This window comes from Artibeus jamaicensis, unplaced genomic scaffold, assembly GCF_021234435.1.
Source record: "Artibeus jamaicensis isolate MK-2021 breed Jamaican fruit bat unplaced genomic scaffold, CSHL_Jam_final contig_729, whole genome shotgun sequence".
In the NCBI taxonomy this organism is placed as follows: domain Eukaryota; kingdom Metazoa; phylum Chordata; class Mammalia; order Chiroptera; family Phyllostomidae; genus Artibeus; species Artibeus jamaicensis.
Window position 1 is genome coordinate 1,883,843 of NW_026521939.1, and position 26,543 is coordinate 1,910,385.

Below are 26,543 nucleotides of genomic sequence, written 5' to 3' on the forward strand. Positions count from 1 at the left end.
GTCAGGCCAGGAGCTGCTGCTGACCAAATGTCGGTCAGGGACACAGATCAGGGACTCTGCACAGGACTGGGCCTGCTTCCAAACACGCCGCCACCCTTTCTTCACTGAGACTTGGCTCTCCTTTCACACGATATGGGGGATAATAATACCCACTTCGTTGGGTTATCATGAGCATTGACTAGAAAACAGTAGAGAACTGATAAAAAACTAACTCTCATTTCCCAACAGTTATTCTTTTCATCTTTATGTTTTTCCTTGATTCTTCAGCTATACAGTTCTTTTTAGTCAACAATGGCCTTTCTGAACATTATCTCACTGCTCCATACCCTCTCTCTGCTCATATACTGCCGTGACATCATCACCTGTTTCACTGAGGAGGAAACAAACTCACAGAAGTAGATATTACAGCAGAGGGGGAAGGAGAGTCTCAAACTCAGCCACCCCTGGCTTTGGGTCTGCTACTGACACAACACGGCCACACTGGTCAGAAGTAATTAGTCCTTCTTGAAAATTTGGGTTTAGAAACAATCTTGTTTCTAAACGACAATCCAGGCCTGGAATTATGACGTTGACATTTCGCCGCCTGCCTGCCTGGTGCCAGAACACCACCACCCACATTGTTCAAACAACCACACCAGTTCAGCTCCCCGAGTGGCTCGGCACAGCTGCAACTCTGGGATCCCACGAGGTGACCAAAGGCCCGGGTTTGCAAGGAGAACACCCTGCCAAGGTGGGAGATGAGCAAGGGGCAATAAAATCTCCAACACACAATACCAGATGGCATGCGGGCACCTGAGGAGACACAGGACTGCCCCTTGAGCTGAGGTCTGTCTCTGAACAAAGGCAGTGTATGTATCTGGGAGGCAGCGGCTATCAGATGCCCCGCTGTGATGCATGAACTGGGCACTTATGCCCCACCAGGTTCCAGCCAGTCCGCTGGGCAGAGCAGACAGTTTGCCTTCCCAAGATCCCCTCTGAGTTCCAGCAGCCCCTGAGCTCCATGTGTGGGTGAGGCCGCCTCTAGGACGAAAAAGCAACAGCTCACCTCTAGAGAAGGCAGGGGAACTCCGGCTGCAGCACACAGCGCCCTCTGAGAGCTGCCGCGCCGGAGTCGCGCCTGCTCCCAGGCAGCCGCCTTCACCGTGCCAAAGTAAAGCCCTGGGAGCTTGGACACTGTCTGAACTAGGGTGGAGGCTGTGTCTTCTTAGCATTACACAGACTAACAGTCTGGTGCCTTGGCCCTGAAACAGCATGAGCCAATGTCTGCCTCTGGCCATGCAAAACCAAGTCCTCGGTTAGTCAGTGGAAATAGTACATGGAGGGCCAGATGTAGCCTTTGGCTTGAAGAAGTCAGCTTGCTCACTGGCACATCTGTTTTTCATTACAGGCTTTTTTGATTTGTTTGTGGTTGTGGTTGTTGTTTAAAGGGAGGCAGGGATTAAAGCACACACTGGAAAGGGGAAATAATGTATGTGTACCTATACGCGCAGAAAGATAGACACACACACATGCACGGCAGATGTTAATCCTTTTCCATTCTACTGAAGGGCATACTGACTGTCCAAGAGGTAAACTGCTGGTAACAGCCAATTCAGACCCAGATGGGATGGTTCCACCCTCCACTCTTCCCCACCACACTGTGGAACAGGGCTAAAACTAATATTCTGGGTTGCCTGGATGTCTGGGGAAAACCAAGAGGGCCTCAAATGGCCTGAATATAAGTTCCCCTGGCCACCATGCTCCCTGGGAGAAGGTGTGCTCGCCAAACAGCCCTCCTTCAGCAGGAAACTGCTTGCCCCTGAGTAGAGAGACGGCTTCAGCTTTCTGCCAGCCCTATCTTTCAAATAAGATGACCACGTCCTCTCGTGGGAACCTACGGTCACCTCACCCTCTTAATACTAGAGTCCGCCCCCCATAGTCCCTGGAGGTTCACCCTGTTCCCGGGCGCACCCCCACCCTGTCTGGTCCTGCGTGGCGTGGCACATCTTCCTCCCCGCACTGTGAGTATGTGTCGCTAGCAAGCTGCTGCCCATCTCATCTGTTCGGTGTTGGGGCTCATGTGGCACCCCCACACGCGAAGGCAAGAATCAGTCCCTCACACACCGCACTGCTTCCTGAGAAAGCACATCCGCGGAGTGGACTGTTGCAAAGTCCTCCTCGACACGTTGTCTGGCAAAGTGCCTCCCGCAGGTGAAATGCTGGTCACTGTCAGGAGGGACGGGAGTGAGGGCTCTGGCATTCAGACAACTGAACCTCAGTTCGTCCCCAGACTGGCCATTGGCAGCTGCCCAGCAATCATGCTTGTTTTTTCATTTCACTATCACCCCATCGGCAGGAGTGATAGTGAAATTCTGCAACCTCCACCCTTCCGCGTGGAGCCCAGGCCCGAGCCATGAAGAAAACACGGACAATCAGCAGTAAAAGCCGAGTGCTCACGGACCTGGGGAGAGGTGCGAGTCAGTGCAATTAGGGGCAAAGCGCCAAGTAACTGAACTCAACTAACCGGAACCGCCAATTAAATGACATCTCTTTTCATTTCCTCTCGGCAGGCCCTAAGCTGAGGAAGTGAGAAAAATTGCAATTTAAAAAGAAAAATTGTTTTCTGAGCTTTTCTCAGGTTCAGCTTTGATCCAACCCAATTCCTTCATCGTCATGAAAGTCACATCTGTAACTTCAAATTTTCTAGGAGCCACATTAAAAAAAAAAATGGGAGAGACCAACTGGAATAACCTATTTAATTGAACTCAATGTACCCAAAATACTATCTTTTTTATCATGCAATCACTACAAAAATGTATCAATGTGAGTTTTACGTCGTCTGGTTTGTACTGCATCTGTATTTCCAGCCACAGTTCAAGGGCTCCACAGCCCCGCCCGTCTGCTTGTCACCCCATCCGACAGCACGGGTCTGCAGCTAGGTCTGAATGGAGTGACTGTGTGGCGTGCAGGTTCTGGGTGTTTATCACAAATTGGTCAATGACTTGCTAAGTGTCCTCTTCCCAACTGGCGCACCACAATTGACAAGCTGATCTTGGGCCCAAATGGGTCTGTTAGGACCTAGAGCAGGAGCTGCAGGCCTTTCTCTACAGCCAGGACCTGGCCCAGCACAAAGGTGGCTGCCGCAGAAGCTGCCCGCCTCCACCCCACTACCTACCTGCCTCTTGGACTTGCAATACACACGTATTCTCATGTTTCACGTGAATGAACTCACACTTTAGAGCAAAGAAAAATGAAAAAGGAAATCTTTCCCTGTAAAAGGCCTTTTACCTACTAACCACCTAAGAATGTATAGAGTTTGCGGTGTCTAGCTTCCCCAAAGGAGCTTGTAGTCTAGCTGGGGCAGTGACAAGCCCCATCTGAAAAAGAAATCAATTAATTTTGCAGTCAGTAAAAATTGGCTGGCAGCTAACCAACATATAAGGCTGATATCACGATGAGAAACACGGAGATCGGAAAAAGGAAATGAGTTCCCACCTGCTGCAGTGGGAATTCCAGGAGGAAGAGGACAGCAAGGAATTGAGTCACTCTTCCCAAAGCATAATCATCCCATCTGCTAACTTTTCCAATTTTGCCCTGTCCATTCAATGTCCATTTTCTTTTTTTAGCAATGCTCTTTAAATCACCTCATCTATTTTTCTCTTTAATGAACTAATTGGAAAAGAAAATACTATCCATTAATGGGGAAAAACCTAGTATAATTTGTCATAAATAGAATGTAACTGGAAAAATAAACAAATAGCAATTAATGTTTTCAGAGTTTGTTCACGCACTGCTGGAAATTATCTTGTGGGCCACCAGTTCACATTTGCCACTGTGGGAAAGGCTGGCAGGGAGAGGCTGAGGCCTGGGCTTTGCTTGGTGGGCTGGGAAGACTTTGCGTAGGAGGAGGGGGAGGCCCCCAGCGGGGCACACAGTGTGGGGAGAGGTGCAGAGGTGGCCTTGGATGGAGCGTGGAGCACAAAACAGCAGCCAGCGAGGAAACTGACACCTGTGTAATTGATATGCCCCGAACATTCAGCTACCAGCAATGGATTCAACACATTGGAAATGTGGGCTGACACACTTTGGAGACATTTTAAAAGCAAAAACTGAAAACTCCCAACAAAACGATGAACCCAAGTGCCCACCGCCGCTCCCCAGTGCTTCCCGATGCCACTGTCTGACTGCACTTTCCCAGTGGGGGGGGCAATTCTCTTTCCTGGACAATGGCGACTCCTGAGTGCAGTTGTCCATGGTCAGGGGGAGGAGGACGGGAAAGGACACAAAACGGTGGGCAAAGGCCAATCTCAGGATGTTGACTGTTGACACTCCATCCCCGCTCACCGCCCTGGCACCTGCGTGTGCGCGTCTGTGTGTGAATTCTCTCAGGCCACCCCAGGCCACCAAAGAGACACACATACCTCGTGAAAGGTCAGCTTCTAAATTAGTCAGGGCAAGTCTAGCCAAGCTGAATTCCACAGGGAAGAGCCAGCCTGACCTTTGATCCAGCTGGGCTGACATCCCCAGACTGCGGCTGCCTCCTCAGGGCCCAGAAACCTTGACAATGATGAGCAGTCCCAGAGAAGACACTTGCCTGCTCTGTCAGATGAAGCGCAGTGTGGCTTTTCAGCCTACACACGCTAGAGACAAGGCTTTAAAAAAGCCTTGGACAAGAAAGTCATATATTCTGCAATGCAATGTTCATGAGAGCTACCATGGCATTTTATAAGGTTGTATATAACGCCAGCTGCAGCTGTAAAAAAAAAATATTATTCAGCCCAGAGAGGCATATAAATCCCTGCAAAGTGCAGGGTTTTCTGTTAAAAGTGGTTTAATTCTTACTATCTTTTTGCCTCAGTTCATTCCTGGGAGATAGTGGCCCGGACTGACTGAACTTGCCGCACTGAAATTCTGCCAGAGCTCCTGGGTGCAAGATTCCACATTGCTAAATCCGGGGAATCCCCCACAGCTTGGCCCTCTGGGGAAAGAGGCGGTGTGGGGGCTCCTTAAATCTCTTCTGCTCCACCTGCCCTTTGACAGCTTCACAAGATAAAAACTCCCCTGTCCAAGGACGAGTTCATCTTCCCTCCAAACCTGTCCTTTACCCATTGCATTTCCATCTCAATTGTTTTCTGTGGCCTCCCCCGACTTGCCAAAATCCTGCCCTGTCTACACACTAATGACCCACAAATCTGTCCCTTCTCTCTGGTTCCCCTCTCACTGCCCCAGTTCAGGCCTTCCTCATAGCTCTTCTGGATTAAATGTCCCTTCCTTGCCTGCCCTGCCTCCAGGCTCACCTTTCTAATCCAGTCCCCGAGCAGTAGCCAGAGTCATCTTCTCACACTGATCTCGGGCCACGTTACTCTCCTGCTCAAACATCTTCAGTGGCTCCCCGCTGCCTACCCAATACACCTCAGGCTCCCTGGTGTGGTCTACATTAGCTGGGCCTGTGCCTACCTCATCAGCCCCATGTCTTGCCATTCTCTGTTCCTCCCCCTGTACTCCCTTCATACTATTTCTGGTGATTTCTTAATAGAGCCCATTATTTCATTTCTATTTTCCCTGTTGGGAATGGCCTGCAAGTCCTCTCATCCCTGCCTGTCCAGGCCTACTCTCAGTCACCGTTCAGGATGTGCTGTGGGCAACGGCTCCTCCAACAAGCTTTCTGGAATACTGTGGGGAGTACCAGGTGCTTCCACATTAGCATGGATCTGATAACACCCCACAAGGAAGAAATATCAAAAGTCCATTTATCTTACAACAATTCAGCTATGAATGGCCGGAGGGGAAAAAAGGTCCGAAAGAGACCGTGAGACTGAGTACCCCTGTGAGTAATGCTGGTGAGTCAGTGCCCCACTCCTCTGAGTATCCAAGGCCTTTTAATGGTCTGTCTTTCCATCTAGTACGTGATCATTATCCAGGTGTGCACAGACTGCGGGGGCCATCGAGAGAATGCTGGGGGTCTCGAGTATGTTCAATGTATTTTCATAATTTTGTCACTAACTATAACTAAAATTTAGAATATCTTTCAGTTCTGAATGTAATTACCAGACTGCAGATGTATGAGCAAGACTTGAGACCCTGACACCAATAGAAATTATACATATTTTCATATCACATTTTTTGGTAGCAGATGTCTCATAATACGGGGTACACTTGCCGCTACTTCAAAATTAGTGTTAATAGACCCACAGCCAAACCTAGTTACTTACTATATTAATAAACACGCAAATTGTGTTATTATTTCACATTTGTTGTCTCTCTATATTTTGATACAAATACTTAACGTTATTTCTGTATCTACTTTGATAGTTTTCCTTTGTGATCTGACACATTTATTTTTGTATTTAAAAATATCATTCAGATGCCAGAGGGGTCCCTGGCACAGAAAAGGTTAGCACACCCTGCTCTAGCTGGGAGTTTCCTGGGCGCAGGGCACCAGGTTCTTCAGGTCTCAATCCCTGGGACCTGAGGCAGTAATCATCAGTGCAGAGTCGGGGTTTTTAATATAAACTGAGATGTTATACCTATCTACTGATAAATCCATCTTTTCTTCCTTCCAAGTGTCCGTCCATGGTTTTCCATCCATCCCTCCACCTACCTGGTCCAGTCTACAGTTCAAACTATTGAAGCTGCTGCAGTGGGTCCCCAGATCCAGCTCTGCAGAGCAGCTGAAGACGTGCTCAGGAGAAAATGTGACCCGTTGTGAAAACAGGTAACACTGTTCTCTTGTGTGGCCTTGGACATGGCCCTGAGGCTCGGCTGTCTTCCGGGCACCCAGGACAGAGCTGTCTCCAGTGCTTACACCACAGGGGGTCCCAAGCCCGAGTGTGGCCACGTGCCTTCATCCAGTCCATTGACTTCCCAAAGCCAGGGGATGCTTTGGCTTGTGTTTTCAACACACTGGAGTGGTTGTTCCTTAAAGGACAGTCACAGCGCTTACCAATCCCAGCAACCTGAATGGCAGAGTGGTTAAGAGTTCTGCCCTACATCTAAAATACCGGTTCCCCGGTTACTCTCCACATGACCTTCGGTGACTTAGCTCATGCTTCTCTGAGCCTCAGTTTCATTGTCTGAAAGTAAGAATGCTAACCGTACCTCTTTCACAGAGTTCATGGGAAGACTGAGTGAGCTAACATGAGTTAAAGCAGTTGGCACAATGGCTGGCCTATGATAAAGGCTGGACGAGCGTTGGTTACTGGTTACACAGGACATCTCCAAGGACGCAGAGAATGAGAGAGAACTGCCATCAGACATCCGGAAAACGGGGCTAAAAATTCAATCAACAGACACCGCTCTTTACAAATGCTTCAATCTACTCATATCTAAAATGCAAATCAAAACAGCAAGATACCATTTTTACCCATGGGGTTGACACACATGATACAGATTGATAATCACCAGTGCTTTTGAGAGAAGAAATAGGAAATCACTTTGATATGTGATTTGAAGAAACCTCTCCATAGGACCATCCAGCGATGCCTGTCAAAACATCAAGTGCACATAACCTTTGAGTCAGTGATCCCAAACCTAGTCATCCACCATACAGATGCACACGCTCAATTCTGAAAAGATGTTTGTTCAAGAATGGCAGGACTGTTTAAGAGAGGGGAAAAGAAGAAACAATCTCAATGTCCACCAACAGGAAATCAGTTAAATGGGCGATGGAAGATTTAATTCTTTAAATTAATATTCATTGAGCAGTTGGTTACTACCCACCAGTCGCCATGCCGGATGCTAGGAATAGAGAGTTAGACAAAGTAGAAAGCAGCTACACACAGTGAGGAAGAGATTCGTGCTGCTGTGAAAGGACGTCTAAGATATAAAGGAAGGAATGGCAAGTTAATGGCAAGAAACCTTTCATTAGATTCCACTTCAAGAAAAAAGATAAAATCCCCGCCTGTGCTCACACCACACACACAGATGTGCACACCAGTGCATTAACATGCGAAGAAATTTCTGCACGGAGAAATGAGAAAACTGGTGATAGTTGTTATCTCTGAAGACTCTGGAAAAGGAAGGCTGTGGGAGGCTGAACTTTCACTTTCTGTATTGTTTGCTTTTATTTATTTTCCACCATGTGCTTGTATTGCTTCATTTGCTCCCAATCAACACTAAGTCCAGTCTTCTCTACTGTCAGAAATATCCAGAATCAAACTACTTCTCCTGGCCTCCAGTCTTAACACCCTGGTCCAAAACGCCACTGTGCTGCCCTGGATACTGTATCGGCCTCCTCCTCCACCCATCTCCCTGTTCCTGCTCCTTTACCAGCTACAGGCCTTTCTGAGCAGGGCAGCTGGTTCCATTTCCAAAAGGCCGGCCATGTCTCCTCTGCTCAAATCCTCCAAGGGTTTGCCAACGAGGAGCCAAAGCCACATCCTTCCTCGGTCCAACAAGACACCAACGATCTGACCCCACCTCCACCCCTCTCTCCCTTGCTCATTCCTGTTTTGGCCATACCGGCTTCTATTATGCAGTGACTATGCCAACTACATCCTACCTCGGGGCCTTTGTACTGCCCGCTCTCTGTTCTTCTGAAATGTTGCCTCATTTCCGTGTGGCCCCCCCTGACCCCACCAAAGCCAAGGGAAACCCCTCCTCAGCTGACCTGGCCGGGCCCACCTCTCCTGCCTACTATTTCTCCTTAGCATTTGCCCACATCTGATATAACACATTAATCCACGTCTCTCAATTACCATCTGTCTAGAATGTGAACTCAGGACAACAGGGACTTCTGCCTTGTACACTGTTATATGGTAGGCCCCTTAAAATAGTGTCTGGCACATAGTAGGTGCTAAATAAATGAATAGACAGTTCAATAAATAAGCTAATCAATAATATAATAATAACAGTCATACCACATATATGATATAATACAACATACGCAATAATATATGATACGCAATATTGGTAATAGCAACTACGAGAAACAAAATCCAGAAAAAGATCTCAAGTCTCAAAAGGAACATTCATAAATAAGTAAATAAATAAATAAGAAAGTAGCAACTATGTTTCCAGCCCCAGCTGCCCTGGGAAAACAGGGCAGAGGAATACCCGAGGACAAACTAATACGGAAAAACCTAGCGGCCAGGGCCCAGCAAACAGCCTGCTTGTTTTAGGCCAATGCTCAGCACACAGGACTCTTTCACGGGGTCTGGAGGGTGAAAACCAGTCTGTCTGAATGTGGTACAAGGAGAGTCCAGCAATGAGGGAATAAATGCCAGCAAAGTTGAACACGTTACAGCGGCAGCCCCAAAGCCACAGACTATTTCCAGGTGCCAGACAAGCCCATACCCTCCCGGGACCGCCAAACCATTACAAATCCACCAACCCCACATCTGCAAGAGCATGGAGCTCTGGGGCCCGGCCTTCCTGCGCCCGTGGTTCGGAGCTGGAAAGTGGAGTCTCATGGCCCAGCAGCTCGCCCCACCCGAGGGCCCTTCCCATTTCTTTGCTTCCAGGATTGCTGGCTCTTTGAATGGGAGGGGCAACATTATAGCCTTCCTTGGTTTCTCATCTCACCCACAGTGAAAGGCCTGGCTCATTCTAATTAGTGTGTGTCATCCAGCCCACAGGAGGTCCCTTAAGAGGATAAACTTAAAATCTAACGACATTTACAGAGACGGGTCCAACCAATGGACTTCTTTCTCACCTCGCCAGCACCCTTTCACAACACAGTCAGTCGACACTGACTTCCACGGGATCGCCAAACAATTCTTGGTGAGGCCAATGGTTCTCAGCTGGGGCTACTTTGCCCCCAGGGGACATCTGGCCCTGTCTGGAGACATTTTTGCCTGTTACAACTAGGGAGGGGAGTGCTACTGGCAGCTGGTCGGTAAGGGCCAGGGATGCGGCCGAGCTTCCTATGATGCACAGGACCAACCCCCACAATAAAGACCGGTCTTGTCAAAAGTGTCAGGACTGCTTGGCCTCTACAACCCTGGTGGGTCAGCAGGGTGAACGAGGTCACCCTGGCAAGGGAGACCCTGAAGTGACCTACAGGCTAGAGACAGAAGAACAGGACTGATGAGACCCTGTCCACATGCCACCTTGATGCTACTGAGCTGGCCTTGGCAGCCAGCTGTCCAAGGAGGCCACGCAGGCACCCTTAATCGTGGGTCAGCTCCACGGTCCAGCCAGGTCTGAATACCTCTGGGCTGGGACAGGCACGGTGGCAGCCTGTGCAGAGGTGAGGCTCCAGGGGCCAGCTGTCCCTACCTCTGCCACTCTGCTGACAGCTCAGAATCCAGGCAGGCCTGGCCTTACTCATGTGGTGACCACACAGTCTACCCTTACGTGGGGGGCATTCAGGCAAATGTCCTAGCCTGATCGCTGGACTCGAGCTCCTGGCCCAGCTGCCATAAACGTGCTGGGTATTTTAACCAATGCAACTTCCCTCTCTCCAAAGAGAGAAGCAGCTCCAAGTAAGTAAGGAAGAATGTTCCAGAAAGAGCACAAAGCAAATTCTTGCAAAAAGGGAATACCAGCATCTCCACCCTGGCCATGACATGGATTGGGAAGACAATGTGGCAGCCAGGCCTGCTTCTGACACAAGAGAGAAGGCAGGGGGCTGGGTGAAGGGGTGGGGGTGTTCACCACAGACGACAGGGCGTCCTCCACTCAAGGGGCCCCAAGGTGACAGGTGTTGTCATGCTGCTTTAACTAGTGGGAAGGCTGAAAATCATCTTGGCGGCTTCAGTAAGTAAAGAGGTCAGAATTTGAACCCAGGGATATAAAGATAATACTAAATGCCCACTACTTGCCAGGCATGGTTCTGGTTCTGTTGCTTAATGCATATTAAGCTTTTTGATCACCTGCCACCCTGGGAGGCAGCTACTGCTGGTATCCTCCCATTTTTTTAAGAAATTGAGGCATGAAGAGACCAGCTGGCATGCAGGGGCCTTGGAGCAAATAAGTGGCAAGTCAGGCGGCCTGCTGCACGGTCTAGAAGGCTCTTTCCTGCCTCACCAAGTGGCTGTGAGGGGTGGCCAGGTCCAGGCGGCCCTGTGCACTGTGCGGCTGAGACCCTGGGAGGATTCGCAATCTTGCCTGTACGGGTGGCACCCCAAACACAAGGTCCCTGGGGCCTGTCAGGGAGCTGACTGAGTGGAGCAGACCAGGAGAAGACTTTTCTGAACAGGTGTCCCTGGGCCCCATCCAAAGAGGGCAAGCTGGTCATTGCCGCTAACTGACATCTAGAGGCTCAGAGTGATTTCACCTGCCAATTTTTCAAAAAAACCTCTGAACCCCTCCCTACCTCTCCTGGGAAGAAGCCCATGGGCCTGCTGGAGATGGCCACCAGGAGGCCTGTGTACAGCTTCGGGTCTAGGACCATGTAATGAGAAAGTCACCACCAGCCGCCCATAACTGGTACCCAATTATAACTGGGGTGGTGAGCATTTGGCAAACAAATTGATTAAGGCCCCTTTTAGAGCTGGAGGTTCTTTCTTCTAGCACCGAGCTGGCTGGCTGTTTCCTCCTCGGGACAATAAAGCTACACAGCTGTCCTCAGCCCCACCCATCTGGCACCTGTACCACAGCTAACTTCAGTTTTCCACCCAGTGTTCTTTCTTTCAGTGGAAAAATAAGAGCTCCAGTTCCCAGAGGAAAATGAGAAAGGGGTTAGTATTATTAATAAGATGTTCCTTTTTCAGAAAGCAAATTGAACCCGGCAGGGAGGCTGCTCTGAGGTTGGAGCTGGACAGCCCCACCTCTCCATCCTGCTGGCAGAGAACATCCCAGGTGCCAGCCAGGACCACTTGGCCTGGAAAAACAGCAGCACCCTGGCCCTTCCACTGGTGCTCCAAGGCAAAGGAGAGGCAGTGGCACTTCTGAGAAATCAGGTTCGAATGCTAGGACGATTCTATTTCCTGGAGGTGTGACAGAAAACGAGATGCGCGTGAAGGCCTTGCTCGCCAGCAGAAATATTCTGTCTTCACTGTGTCTGTCAGTCTGTCTGCTCCGGGGCTGCAGTGAGGAACTGAAGACTGGCCCTTCCTCCGTGTCACCCCGGACCTTAGTCCCTTAGCCTTTCACTGCCTTGGAGGCAAGACAGACAGACAAAAGTGGTGTGAGTGACAGGACGCAGAGCAAACTGTCCAGTGCCTCGGGAACCCCTTTTCACACCTGGGTCCTCAAATACTTCATTTAGAACAGGGGTGTTTAGAAAGTTGGTTTTTTGGTTTGGTTTTGGGAGGAGGTTGTCACAAATAGAATGACAGCTATGATCCTCTGCCTAGAAAAATGCTCCTACATCCACTACATTCAGTTTCAAGAGATTCACTATTCCTTCACATCCATTCTGTGACCTTTCCTAAGTCTGGGGACCCCCTACTTTATCAGAGACCATGCCATGAAATGACTGCAACTCACCCCGTGAAATCGCACTGGCAGTGCCGTGCTAGCAAGGGGCCTAAGGTGGGCTGACTGTCCAGGTCAGGGTCCCCAAAGGAAACAGATGCTCCTCACTAGGGAGACTTCACAAGGAGAAGCTCGCTGAGAGAAGCCAACAAGGGAGGTGCACGCAGCAGAGCCGGCCCCCGCATGCAGCTGTCAGCACCCGGGGCATCTGTTAGCACATCCTGGAGAGAGAAGCTGTGGCTGTGGGCACAGCAACACGCGCAGGCAGACAGACGCAGCCCACCCACGGAGAATGACCCCCATCCCACTGTCCTCCCACCCTCCCATCTCCTGCCAGCGCCTCCTCTTGGCCAAAGCAATGAGAAATCCACGCTGATGAAATCCATGAAAATCAGCCTCTACAGGCCCAGAGAAGGGAGGAGAACGGTGGAGAGAGAATCTGCCAGGGGTGAGACAGAAAGAAGACACCCGACCAAATTCATCTCAGCCAAGACCTTTCTACCGCCTGAGATGGAACCGGCAAGGGGGTGGGTGAAGGATGTGCGGGGTTGTTGATCCTCCGGTTGCCAGGGAGCAGGTTTTACTCCTCTGACTGGCACCAGCGAGGAGCAACCTGGTCTGGCACTACGAAGCCAGCGGCTGTGGAAGTTGCTGAGCCATTCTGGGTTTTCTCACGGGTTAATTACAAAGGCGGACCCTGACGAGCCCTGAGTGGAAGGCCCCCACTCAGGCTAACAGCTAAAATGGGCAAACACTGTGGGGGATGGAGGCCTGTCCCTCAAGCACCGGCCCCGCCATGCTGCTGCTTCAGGTGAAAGCAACTTTGCTGACTGAGGTATCACGATAACTAGAACCTTCCAACCTGACCTGAACATTCTAGCCCCGGAACTTTCTCTTTTTAAGCTCCCTGGTCGGCACAGCCCTGCCCCGAAACGCTGTGAAGACAGACTCAGCCTCCAGCCTGGCATCTGAGGTAAATCTAGCAGCAGTGCCTTGCTGCTCAGCCAGCAGCACCCTGGGCTTCTGCCTTAGTGCTTGAAATGGGGGTGTTAGAGGGGTCTCTGTGAGAGGTGCCTCCTCCGCAGGGGAAACATGAGGGTCTCCTCCCCGGTGTGCCAGCACTCTGCTCGCCCGCTGCGGGGAGAACCTCCCAGAGCCCGGATCCACTCTGTGCGGACACAGTTCCAAACCCATCTGCTTGGACCACTTCGAGGGATCCCGTTCTCTGCCTCTACCTCTGATTACCCGTCACTGTATCAATGGCTGCCTGTAACTGTATCATGTCTCCATCTAATCTGCATCTACATTTACAGCTCCATCACATCTACATCTATTCTCCACCACTGTCTAATCTCTATTTACACCTTTATCTATTTCTAGATCGAATCTGTATTCAGCAGATATATATGACATTGCATACACTATACATATATACATTATAATGTATTCAACCTAATATAGATGCATCTGCTATAGATAAAACAAGACATAGATTACATCTAATGTATAGTTGCATCTAATATAATATATATTGATATAAAATGTGTATATATATACACATACACATAGAAGTTATAGACATATAAGTATCTATCTAATCTCTATACTAATCTATCTAACATATGAGGGAGGACCCCCTATAAAACCAGAATTATCTTCTTGAGGGTGGGCCCCTTGTAGTACAGGTTTCCGCCACTAGGGGGGTGTTCTAGGAACCCACCTGTACCAGTGTGCCAGCTGGCATTGTTGTGAGAGGTCACATTTGGCTTCAGTGAATTTTTTTGAAGACTCTTTCAACACGTTTGTCCATTTCATGAACATTTTCTCCATGAAGATTTATGGAGCCCCTGCCCACACTGCACTTCATGTTCAGCATTTCTGACCAAAAACAGCATGACCCCCAAACCCCCAACTTCCCTATTCACCCAATCTCACCCCAAGTGATGTTTTTTTTGTTTCCCCAGATGAAAAAAGTCCTCAAAGTGAAAACATGTGGACGATGTGGAAGAGGTGAAATAAAAAATGGCAGAAGCACTAAAAGGCATCAAAATTGACAAGTTCAAAACCTGTTCTGAGCAGTGAGAAAAAGTCTTGATAGGTGCATTGCATCTAATGGAGAGTACTTTGAAGACTGAAGTTTAAACATGTAAGAATAAATACATAACTTTTTATAAATCAACTCCTATTTTCTGTCCCCCCCCACCATGTATAGCTATATCATATCTATGTCTGTGTCTTAGTAACACAGCAGTAAAGGAGTCTTTCATTTATAACCTGGCTCTAACCCGGCCTCTGCCATTTGCTGACAGAATTTAGCTTTTAAAAAGAAAACTCAGTCTCCCTGGGCCTCCACTGGCTCATCAGTAAAATGGGGCCAAGATTAGTATCTGCCTCATGGCATACTGCCTCTGTTTCCTAATAAATGGGAGCTAGACAGCCAGGTTCAAATCCTACCTGTTCCACTTGCTAGTCGTTTTGACAAGCAGCTTACCTCCCTGTGCCTCAGTGTCCTGTCCATAAAAAGGGAATGACAGCAGCACCTCCCCGAGGGGACGGCTGTGAAATCTGAATGAGTGAATCCATGTAAAGAGCTTGCTCAGAAGAGTGCCCAGCATATCCTGCAAGTGTTTAAGAAATGTTAGCTAAAAATCACACATTTACAAATATGTCTACAGTTCCTAGTTCCCAGTAAACATATATCCCATGCAGGTTCGTCATTATTGACAAGAGTAACAATTTTAAGTATTCCCAGCCGAGGGCTAGATTCAAACCTTCGATGTCTTGGGCGAAGTCAGCCCCCACCAAAATCAGAGGGACAGTGATCTCAACACTATTTTTCAAAGCGCTGTGTGTGTGGCTGCACATGGGGAACTTGCTGCCTGTTTGCGGACTGTTGCATCACACATCGTTCCTCCTGAGTCATACAGACTGGAAAGGCACTGTGGCCACGGGACTGCACATCCTCCCGGAGAACATTCCACTGCCCCGGACAGTCCAGCCTCCCTGTCCAGTGAGCCAAATCTTTGCCCAGGCACTGGTCTAGCTGGTCACCTCCCTGTCTCACCCCTTACCAGGCCTTGTTCAAGACCCAGAAAGGCAGAGCCAGAGGAAAAGATCACTGTAGAGATATAGGGCCCGTACCCAAACCAGCCCTGTCTGCTCCAGAGAGGCTCTGCTCCCCCAAGGAGGCTGGCAGGAGGAGGCAGATGGGCCGAGAAGCAATTCGGTCTCTCTGTCCTCTCAACAGATGCTGGGCACCATAAGAATTAATGGGCTGGAGACTCAGGTAAGAGCCACTCAGAAGCTCCCTGATTACTCCAAAACCTACTCTCTATGGATGAAAAGGTTCATCGCAGCCCAGAACTGGAAGAGAGGTGAGGAGACGGCAATTGCTTTAATCCCCGGAGTTAGTGGAAGAGCTTCGGGAGAAAGACTTTAGCGCAGAGGCAGCCGTGGTCTGCCTCCAAAAGAGGGAATGGGTCTCAAACTCTGGTCATTCACAAGGCCTGCTCATCAGTCCAGAAGCCTTGGCCAGCCTCTCTCCACACCCCAGCCAAGTAGCTGGTTTTTGTTTTTTTTTAAATGTATATATTTTAACGCTGCATATTCTCGGCACTGCTGAGCCATAAATCTGGTAGGAAACCGTACTCGAGATGTGTTTTCCCTTTTACGCACGCTGTGCACACACACTCACTCCCATCATGAGTCACTGCTCTGAGTGCAGAGTCAGTCACTGTCAACACAGACCTGGAGACTCTGGGGACGAATGTGTCATGATCAGAGCCTAGAGGCGGGACAAGTCTGCTATTAACCAGAGAGGGTGACGTGTGAACATAAACAAAAGAACAAGAAAGGCGCAAATCATACTTTTTGACATGGTCACGGTTTTATAGCGGGACTGTCTTTGTAAATAACGTGGCCCCAGAGCAAATGGGGTTCCACCAGGGCTTCCCATCCTTGGCACTACTGACATTTGGGGCTGCGCAATTCTTTCCTGGGTGTTTGCAGGGTGTTCAGCAGCACCCCTGGCCTCTACCCACGAGATGCTAGTAGCACATTCCTGCCCCTAAATTGGGAGAATAAAAAATGTCTCTAGACTCCACCAAATACCCCCTGGGGAGGTAAATTTGCTCCCAGCTGAGAACCACTGATTTAGACTGAGGCCACAGTCCCACTGAGCATGAGGCAGCTCCCTAGCTAATGACAACTATTAGCCACATTTGTCACATAAACCCCCATTATTACATGACATCCGTAAGACCTAAAGGTCCCGTGGTCATGTACACATGCTCATCCTGGACATGTCTTTGGCTGGATGGCCCCAAATTTAAGCCCCTTTTCTTTTCTTCCACCTCCTTCACCTTTGCATGCTAAGGTTGATTCCTTATGCATCTTGACACTATAAGGACACAAAGGCATTGAAGGATCTCAAAGGAACACTTTCATTGAGTCTAAGGAAACCTGGCATTATTTTTATAGGAAGCCAGATATAGTATGCAACATTATCAGAACACTATTACTGAGGTCTCTTTGCCTGGTTAACTCTTCCTCAAACAGTAAGCTCTTAGCTCAAATCTTACCTCCTCAGCTGGAAACTCACCTCCAGAGAGACACCCCCCTGAACAACCCCCCACCGTGCCCCATCAGGCGTGTTTAAAAACACGTTTGTCTGATTTCTGTTCACTTATTACCACCTGAAATGATGGGCATGTTTTGTTTGTGACTTCACTGACTCCCCCAACCAGAACAGATGCTCCATGGACAGGGAACCTTCTGTCTCATTCATTACTGTACCTTTACTTCAGCATCTAGCACAAAGGCTGGCTGCCTCCTGGCCCCAACCCTACTGAATTAGCAAACGGATTTCCTTCTGCCCACTACTCATTTTCCTCATGAGCTCTGTTCGCAATCTTTAGGGGCCCCAGCATCATTTCTAAATAATATGAATGTAACTCTCTTCCCTTATCCCCCCTGTTAACTGATCAAAGAAAGTCAAGTACCTGGGTGGTGGTTGCAGGCTGAGCTGCCAGGAGTTTTCCCTGTGATGCCTTTGATCTTCAGGTCCTGAGAGGGATCTCAAGTAAATCAGGGTTTGCTCCCACCTAAGTAGAGCCAACTTCACAAATATCCAGACTGACAAATCTTTACTGAGAGATGTTTTTATTACAACTCCCAGGGCATCTCAGTGTCTGAGTAGAGGCCATTAACTAACTGACAGTGAAGCTGGTAAGGGTCGGGGAAAGGGAGGCAGAGAAGCTAAAATTAAATGACAAGGTGCCTTGTCGACTGGAGTAGATTCAGAAATGACAAACCATCTTGGGAACCAATGGGAAAGAGAAAACCAAATAATGAGAATTCAAATTTTCCAGAACACTACTGATGCAGAAGGAGATATTTCATTTTTGTTGCTTGCAAATAAATTTTCTATCGGGTCCACTGCTTAAACCATTTTACCCACAATTCTTTGTCTGTCAAAGAATTACTCACTGTCCTTCCTGCTTCCTACCCTCCCTCCATCTATCTGGTGCTCTGCATCTGTGGATAACGTGTACGAAGCACTTCTCTCTCTCTCTCTCTCTCTCTCTCTCTCTTTTTCTCTTTTCCTTCCTTCCCCCCTTCCTCCCTTCCTTCCTACCTGTCTATCTATCTGTCCAGGGACCCTGGGTTGCTTACACCAAGCCCACCCCTTCAGCTCTGCCTGAGCATTAGCAAATCTTTTTACTGGTCGAGACAACTGGGACAGTGAGCTAGAGGTTGAGAAAATAAATTCTAATGTCATATGGTCCTGAGACTGACACCCACCAATGCTACACACTTCCTATGATCTTCCTATGATCTTGGGCAAATTCCTTAACCTCTGTTCCTCACCTGGAAATTGGGAACCATAAGAGCACCTACGTATCAGGGCTCTTGAAGAGTCGAAGGGAGAAGCCAGTTCCTGGCAAATGGCACATATCAGGGACAGTGGGGATCATGATCATGCCACCAAAATTGAAACTGCTCTGACTTTTTTTTCCCATTTCTAGCACACCTGGTTCCTGGGTAACCACCACCTGGAGACTAGGGAAAAATTCACCACTGCAAGTCAGGCTTTCTTGGTACACCCCAGGGACTGCCTGCCCAGGGGAAAGCTGACACCAGGATCCCAGCCTTCCTGGGCTTCCTCATTCTATTAATCTGAGAGGCCTGCTGATGCCAACAGATGCAAAGCTCTGCTGTGCTAACAGCAGAGAGCATTAGAGGAGTCCTCAGCACCCAATCAATCCATCTCCAACTCAGAACAGCTGCGCAGGGACAGATTCACCAAGCATGGGAAGGGCCTGATGCAATGAATACCAGGAGGAGGGGGGGGGACAGGGAGGGAAGGGCCCCCGGTCCTGAGCAAGTGAAGTCACTGTGATGTACGAACATGGCTGGCTGTAAAATCTAAAAGTCAGGTCCATTTGTGGCACCTGTGCTCCAGGATAGAGCAGGTGATTCTTTTCTAAGAAGCAAAGGATGCTGGGAAAAGGAAATGGACACTGACCCAGGGCTCAGAGCACATCTGCCAGTTCCTCTGCATGGCTAGTTCTTCCAGGCTCAGCCACATCTGCCGTCTTGCTTGTGCCATATGGGTAATATTTGGGGCACCACTTTCTGCCAGAGAATGCTTTTTTGCTCCTCTTGTCTGACCTGCCTGCCGGCAGCTGAATAGAATCCCATTTTGAGTCACATGATGGGCTGAGACCCAGCACTGAGTAAGATCTGGCCACAGACTTGTGCCAACAATTAAAAAAAAAATCTGGTCGGGTTCCAACGTCTCTTTAACATGGGAAATCAGAACTCAGGGAAAGACAACAACATCCTACGGCTCCCCAAAGGCCAAGAACCAGATGAGACTGATGGAGTGTTGTTTGGAGACAAATTGAGTCATTTCCCCAGTGGCGTGGCACACATGCAGAAAGCCTGTCTCGTGCCATGGCTGGCTGCAGGTCGAGGCTCGGGTCTCTTGGCCTAATGGCTGTGACTCTGAGAGGCCACTGTGTAGGGGTGAGCTGTCACACTCACAGTGTGCTGACCAAAGCCGCCGGCATGTGATTGGCCTTTCCCATGGAGGCTCTGAAGGGCTGATTAGATGGTTTCCATAGTGAAGGATCCAGGAGGGCCAAGGACAGAACGGTCTGGCGTAGAGCCACTCCGCTCCCAGGAGGTAAGATCTGGCTTATAGAATTCTGGACACAGACTATTTTCCCAGGGGTATCCCTCAGTCTAATGAGTTTTCCTTGTGGGGAGGAACTGATAAAGAAGAGAAGAACCATCATTTTTTAAAGCGCCCTGGAAGTTCCCTCCCAGTCTGCTGGGTTGCCTGGAGGGACCTGTTCCCCCAAGTGCGGCACACCCACCCCGAGAGGACTCTACATGCTTTTAGAGGTCACCCAGAGGAACTTCTACATTTTACTGACTTCATATTTATTTTCATGTTTTGTAGAAAAATATAACTAGCACATCAAACTTGTGATTTTACTAATTGTATTGATTGAAACTGTTTTTCAAGCTCAGCCCTACCGGCATCTCAGGCTGGGCAATTCCTTTCTATGGGCAGGAGGGTGGCTGGTGCATTGGGGGGTAGTGAGCAGCACCCCTGGTTTCTACCTACTAAGTGCTAGCAGTAACCCGCCCCACAAGAGGAGATAACCCAAAACGTCTCCAGACATTGCCCAATGACCTTGGGGGGTTGGAGATACTCCTGACTGGGAACCATTAGCTTAGGATAAGTCTACTTCTGACAGTAAAATAATAATAATAATAATAATAATAATAATTCAAGGAAAAATGTATTTTTAGGTTTTCATAGAACAAGTGCAATTCACCTATGGCGAACTTGGCTTAGATAATATGTGAGTGGCAGAAGTCTGGAAAAGTCAGACCAGAGTATGACCAAACAGGCAGAAGAAACTAGGTCTTCCTCTACTCCCTCAAAGTCCCACCCACTGTTCCTTCCTGCCAACTCTGTTGTCTGGTCAACCCTGAAGCCAATGTAACTAAATATGTGTGCTGGGAAATCTAAGGACAGACAAATACAAAGAAACCCTGAGAATCCACTTACCCTACAACATCTGGCCTTCCTGCTCAAGGAAGGAAGAGTTGGGGGGGGGGGTTCCTGCCTTGTACCCTTTGGGAAGACTGAGGCAGAGATGCAGTGAAAGGGCAGGACCCCCAGAAGAGAGAAGAGAGAGAGAGAGGCAGGCAGTCCTTCCCAGAGAGCTTCAGAACCACCCAGGAGCTGCTATTCATCCTTGAGATGTACCAATAGGTTTGTCTGTGTCTCACCTTCAAAAACTGTTAGCTGTGGGTCTCTGGATGGCACCCAGACTGTCTGTCTTCTCTCTTTACTCTCTGACCAATTCTCAATGATGAAGACCAAAGGTACACCACCCCCTTCAGTTCTTGTCTGAAAGGTAAACATTTCTCTTGATTTAAAGAGCTAACACTCACAAGTGCTGAGGCCAGGGGTGCCAAACTCTTTTTCACCAGGGGCCACATCAGCCTCATGGTTGCCTTCAAAGGGCTGAGTGTAACTTGAATGCCTTTACAGTTAAGGAGTAGTTACATTTATACAGTTCTAAAATTATTTTGGCCCTTTGACGGCAACCGCAAGGCTCATATGGCCCCCGGTGAAAATGAGTTTGACACCCCTGACTTATGCCTATATCAATCACTTTATGACTCTGTATTGAGAATTCCCTGTAATTCTCACCACAACCCTGCAAGGTGGGCGCTCTCGCTGTGGTAATAATTCCAGACGAGAAGAGGGAGGCCTAGAGGGTAAGTGACCTCTCAGGGCCAGAAGACATGGATCTGAAATTCCACCTGGGCCTGTTGGACTCCAAGGCCCATGCTCATGGCTGGGCTGTATCCTCTCTGTCTGGAAAGCGAAATGAGAGCCATGTCCCCTCCTTACAAGGCCCCATGTCACCTGCCTCACACAGAAACAGCATTGCCATCCAGGTTTTTCATGGCTGCTGCCCTCGCTGCCAAGGAGAGAAAGTTCTCCAGAGCCAAAGTCACGGAAGAACAACCACCTCACTGCATGGCTCCCTCTGCCTCTTCTCCCCCTTTCCGTTCACCTCCTCATGACTGCTGGTCAGAAGCACATGATGGAGGAAAACTCAAAGGAAATGCATATGGTTCTTTCTATGGTGCTTTCATTTGTTTTTATTTTTAATTGAATTTGTTGGGGTGACATGAGTTAATAAAGTGATATAGGTTTCAGGTGAACAGCGATACATCATCTGTACACTGTATTATGTGCTCACCACCAAACTCAAGTCTCCTTCCATCACCATATATCCTCACAATACCCTCTTCTACCTCCTATTGTGCTTTCAGACACTGGGTACACATGTGTGCACACACACAGTGAGCTAGTGTGTGAATCCACGTGTGCGTGCCTGCACCTCTGACAGGACAGGACAGCCTTATGTGCCTGTCCTACCTTTCTGAGCCACGGAGCCAAGAGGACAAACAGACGCCCCCTGGAGAGCAGGTGCAGGGAAGTCAGTGCAGAGATAAGTGACGAGGACCACGGGAAGATACTGACCTGGGTCTCCAGGGAGATCAGTGGACTTGGGTGTGGGTCCTGGGGGAGGAAAGGAGAAAGCACACATGAGTGCTGGGCAAATGTAACCTTTTGCCCCAGCACCATTTAAAACAAAACTAGATCTCTTCAGTGCCTAAGCAACCCACACGTAAGCTGCCCAATTCTGTCTCCCCCAGTCTGTGAGACAAGAGAACAGCGTGGCCCAATCTCCAATGTCCCCCCAATACCCAGATGGTTACAGAGGCTCAAGTTTTTCATGAAGAGGTTAAGAGGACACCTACATGGAGATCATGCAAAACAATGAAGTATAAAGAAATAGGAAATGAAGTACGTTCAATCCCTGTATGAAGGAAAAGATGGACCCATAAGAGGATTAGAAATAAACCTGAAAGAACGTAAAGTCCCAGTTAGGGGCAAGGCCAGCCACTTGCGTCTGATTTTGGAAAGAATGAGGGACAAAATGAGACAGAGATAGAGAAAGAAAAAAGCTTAATTCTTGGTTTGCAGAGCACATTCCAATGGGCTGGGGAAGATCTTTTTCAGGGGACAGAAAGCCAGAGAAAAGTCCAATTCATTCACTTTCTAAAAAAGCCAATTGACTGGAAATGCTTGGTGGTCATGTCTCGGGTCATTACACATGAACCCTCGGTGGGGGCCAGGGTGGGCACGGAGGTGGAAGGGACGGATGGGGAGGAGGGAGTGGTTTTCAGCTGGCGGTTTCCAAGAAAAACAGGAAACCTGGCACATAAAGGCTATTTTTGTCTGTACAATGTTGGCTCTGAACTTAACTGTCTTGGATTTGTAATTCTGGGAAAGCAATCTCGAGCTGCCTCTTACAGAGAATGGGCATGACACACAAACTCAGTTGGAAGCTTTGCTTTATCCAAGCCGATTTCCCAATACGGGCTTCTAGGAAGCCATTCGAATTAGACCCACCTCACTGGCCTACATGGTGAACAAGAGAGAACACATGTACGAATCATGTCATATCTGTCCTTCTGTGTCTAACTTACTTCACTTGGCATAATGTCCCCACTGTGGCGCATCGATGTTGTCACATATAGCAGGATTTCCTTCTTTTTAAAGGCTGAGTATCATTCCACTAAATGCACGTTTAGGTTGTTTACGTATCTTGGTTATTATAAACATGGCTACAATGGACACGGGAGCACATATAGTATTCCACTTACATGCAGAATCTAAAATAGTCAGACTCACAGAAGCAGAGAGTAGAATGATGGTTGCTAAGGGATTGTGGGGAGGGGGAGGGAACGGGGAATTGGAAGTTGCTCTTCAAGGAGTATGAACTTTCCGTTGAATAAGACAAACGAGCTGTACAGAACTGCCACACAACATCATACCTGCAGTCAACAATACGTTTTGTACACTTACAATTTTGTCAATAGGGTGAACCTCATGTTAAGTATTCTCATCATAATAAAAAAAAAGGACTAATAGAAAAAGTGAACCATTCTGAACCCCCTACCCTAGGTGAACTGTGGTCTGTTTACAATGACGCCTATTTATAATAATTCTGATGAGTGTCGGAGCCATGAACCCAGGGACATTTTGAGTTCTGGTCAGTTCTGACTCTTCAAGATGGGGACTGCTCTCCTGAGTTCCACTTCTGAGTCTAAATGCCAGCATTTCTTCCATGGTGAAATTGGCAGGAGAACATCTCACTCTGATTTCCACACTCCACCCAGGCACTGAATCCTTCTCATACCCCAGGAAACTACTGAGGGAACATTTCTCCCACTCTCCCCACACTGCAGCCTCGGGGGAACTGGAGGAGTCTTAGAAAGACTACTTCAAACCCTGACCAGCTCTTTCCCAACGGCAGCTATGATGGATGAGAACCCTCGCTGAGCCGCTTTTTTCAAGTGAGCAGGCTCACTAGTGTAGCTGTCCTTCACGGAGCCCCTCCACCAGCCCCCCGGTCCCTGGCACACAGGGAGTTATGCTTCCGGCTTCCCTGTGTTAAGCGAGCACACTGGGCAGGGCCCATTTTTGCCTTCAGGAGGCCAAGGCCATCCTCCTGGAGTGTGACAGGCAGCGTGAGTCAGATTGGAGGCGTGCTGCTTGGTGAGTGAGAGCATGCCACGTCTGCTCTTCAGCTCAGAGAAGGCTGTGTGTGTCTGTCTCTCTCCATTCAGATCCCACCAACGAGATTGTGATTGAAAGATAAGCTGTATCGGAGACTCACACCTTAGCCTCTTTCTCAAAGCCACATCCTTGCAGAGCACTGCATTGGGCTGCTGGGTGCGTGCCCAGATTAATTAAATTGTACTTCACAGCCCATTTGGCCATTGTTTGGGGCTTATGCTTCATTGCTCAGAATCCCAAGGCAGTGAAGAGGGGAAAACGCCATGGTGAGCCCCTAAGAACAACTTCACTAGAGAAGACCTTCCTTGGGAAACCACGGAAAAATCTTCTGTCAACTGTTTTGACAAAACCCGAGAGCCTCATGCCTGCATACAGTAATGTGCCAACTCTTTATCTGATGTTCCAAGATCAGAGACCCTATGGGGGCATGGTCAGGGGTCCAATGTTCATTAAAAAGCTTCTGGAAGACAAAAGCACAAATGCTATCTATTTAGCATGTTAATTTCCTAGCCAAGGAGATAAAGCCCTCGCAGGTGGTCAGTCATTAACATTAGGATCCACTTGCCAACAGAATTCTGCTCCCCTCCCTCTGTGCACATTTGAAATATAGGCCTCTCCCTACAGAGCCTCGGTCCAGAGGATCCTTAAGGTATGACTACTTATCTGTGAGGTCTCACTTTCAGCAACATCTTCCTTAATTGGAAAGGCTAACGAAGTGGAACGGGGTCAATGATGCTGTCTGCCTAATCCATCCTGTCTGTCTAAACTGGGATTCTTTGCTTTACAGTGAAGTAAATTCCTGTCTGTCGGAGGAAGGGCTCCTCTGGAACAAAGGGGAATTTGCAATGTGCTCGGATGCTGCAGAGTGCTTTTAGAATCTTAATGAGGTAACAGGAGCCAGGGAAGCACCTAAAGCAAGGAAAGCCCTTTCGTAGCAGGTATTGCAATGACTAAACTGGGGAAGTCAAACAGAGAACTAGGTAGACTGAATTCAGGGTCCTCATGCTCCACCACTCCCTACATCCACACCCTATGGTCATGCGATTTTGCATTTCTTTGAAGAGTGTGCTCCCTCATCCTCTGGCCTCGGCCTTGCCCATCTGACTCGCTTTGTCCAATGGGAGGTTAGCAGATATGGCATAAGCAGCAGCTTGAAATGTGCTTGTGAGATCGAGCAGGACCGACCTCTGGTGCTTTTGCCCTCAGCGCAAAGAACATGCCCCAGGTAGCCCGCTGGTCCAAGGAGGATTGGAGACACTGGGAAAAGATTTGGACCCAACCTATAGCTTGAGTCCAAGCCCAGTCTCCATCAGCCACCCACAGCCGACCTTCAGCCAAACTGTAAGCCTACTTTTCCCTCACCCTGTATATTTATTTTAACCCCTTGAGTTTAGGGCTGATCTGTTATACAGGAAGAGCCTCATTTTATTGGTCTTAACAGATACTGTGTTTTCACAAACTGAAGGTAAGATTCTCCCCCAACAAAAAGATTACAACTTGCTGAAGGCTCAGGTGATGGTTATCAATATCACATTTTTTATCAATAAAGTGGTTTTAATTAAGCTCTGTACATCATTTTTTTTAGACATGCCATTGTACACTTAATAGACAACATTAAATGTAAGCATAACTTTTATGTACACTGGGAAATCCAAAAATGTGTCCTGGGAAACCCCCAAATCCATCCTACTGTGGTCTGGAACCAAACCTGTAGTGTCTCTGAGGTGCGCCTCGGAGACGTGAGGCACCGTCCTGGCAGTACCTGACTGGTGTGTTTTCCAAAGACTGATCATGATAGAACCCAAACTTACCGCAAAAACACTCTAGCCTTGGAAGCAAAAGTTACATCTCTCCCTAAGTCTGCAAATATATCCCAGGGACCTGAAATAACAATAACTACTAGCTATGAATTATCAAGAACCTACCATGTACCAAGCTCCATGCAAGGTGTACATTAGGCCAAGCAAAGGGATACTTGACCATGAGGATCTAGTGCCACCTATGAGTTAGCCTCAGCCCTCTCTGCCGAATGCACCAGTCCTTCTGAGGTTACTGAGATGACATTACAACAACACTGATGGAGATAATCATGCAGAATCCCCTTGCCCTGAGATAAAGACAGTTTTCATTCCTCTTGTTTATTCTACACTTTATCCCACATATTCCTTGACCCAGGTTAAGAATATTCATGAAAATTAGTAATAATTAGTAACTTACTAAGGTAGTAATTAAGTAATAACTAATAACTTGTTAAGTTCTTACCAGGTTCCAGGCACCAGCTGAACCTCTACGGATTTATCACTCCATTTACCCCTTACAATGATCCAATGAGGAAGCTATTACCATTATTCCCATTTAGAGATGGGTGAACTGAAGACCGGAGGGAGGAGTAACCTGTCCTAGGTTACAGGGCAGAAGCCTGGAGGTGATCCCAGCACCCTTCCCCTGAGAAAAATATTCTCTGTTACTTCACAGTGGTTCTACTTAGAAACACAGGCCCACCTCAGACACAGCAATC

The 26,543-nt window shown here is 48.4% G+C and overlaps 1 protein-coding gene across 2 annotated transcripts in view; it reads right to left on the minus strand.

Moving 5' to 3' along the window:
* The window catches only part of XYLT1 (xylosyltransferase 1), a 302,373-nt gene that overhangs the window by 192,002 nt on the left and 83,828 nt on the right, over nucleotides 1–26,543 (minus strand). The window contains exon 2 of one of the 2 annotated variants that reach the window (XM_037153119.2): nucleotides 21,920–21,958. The exons of the other annotated variant lie outside the window; for it this stretch is intronic. Coding sequence (XP_037009014.2) covers nucleotides 21,920–21,958 — 39 coding nt within the window. The remainder of the gene's footprint in view (nucleotides 1–21,919; nucleotides 21,959–26,543) is intronic. 2 annotated transcript variants of the gene reach the window in all.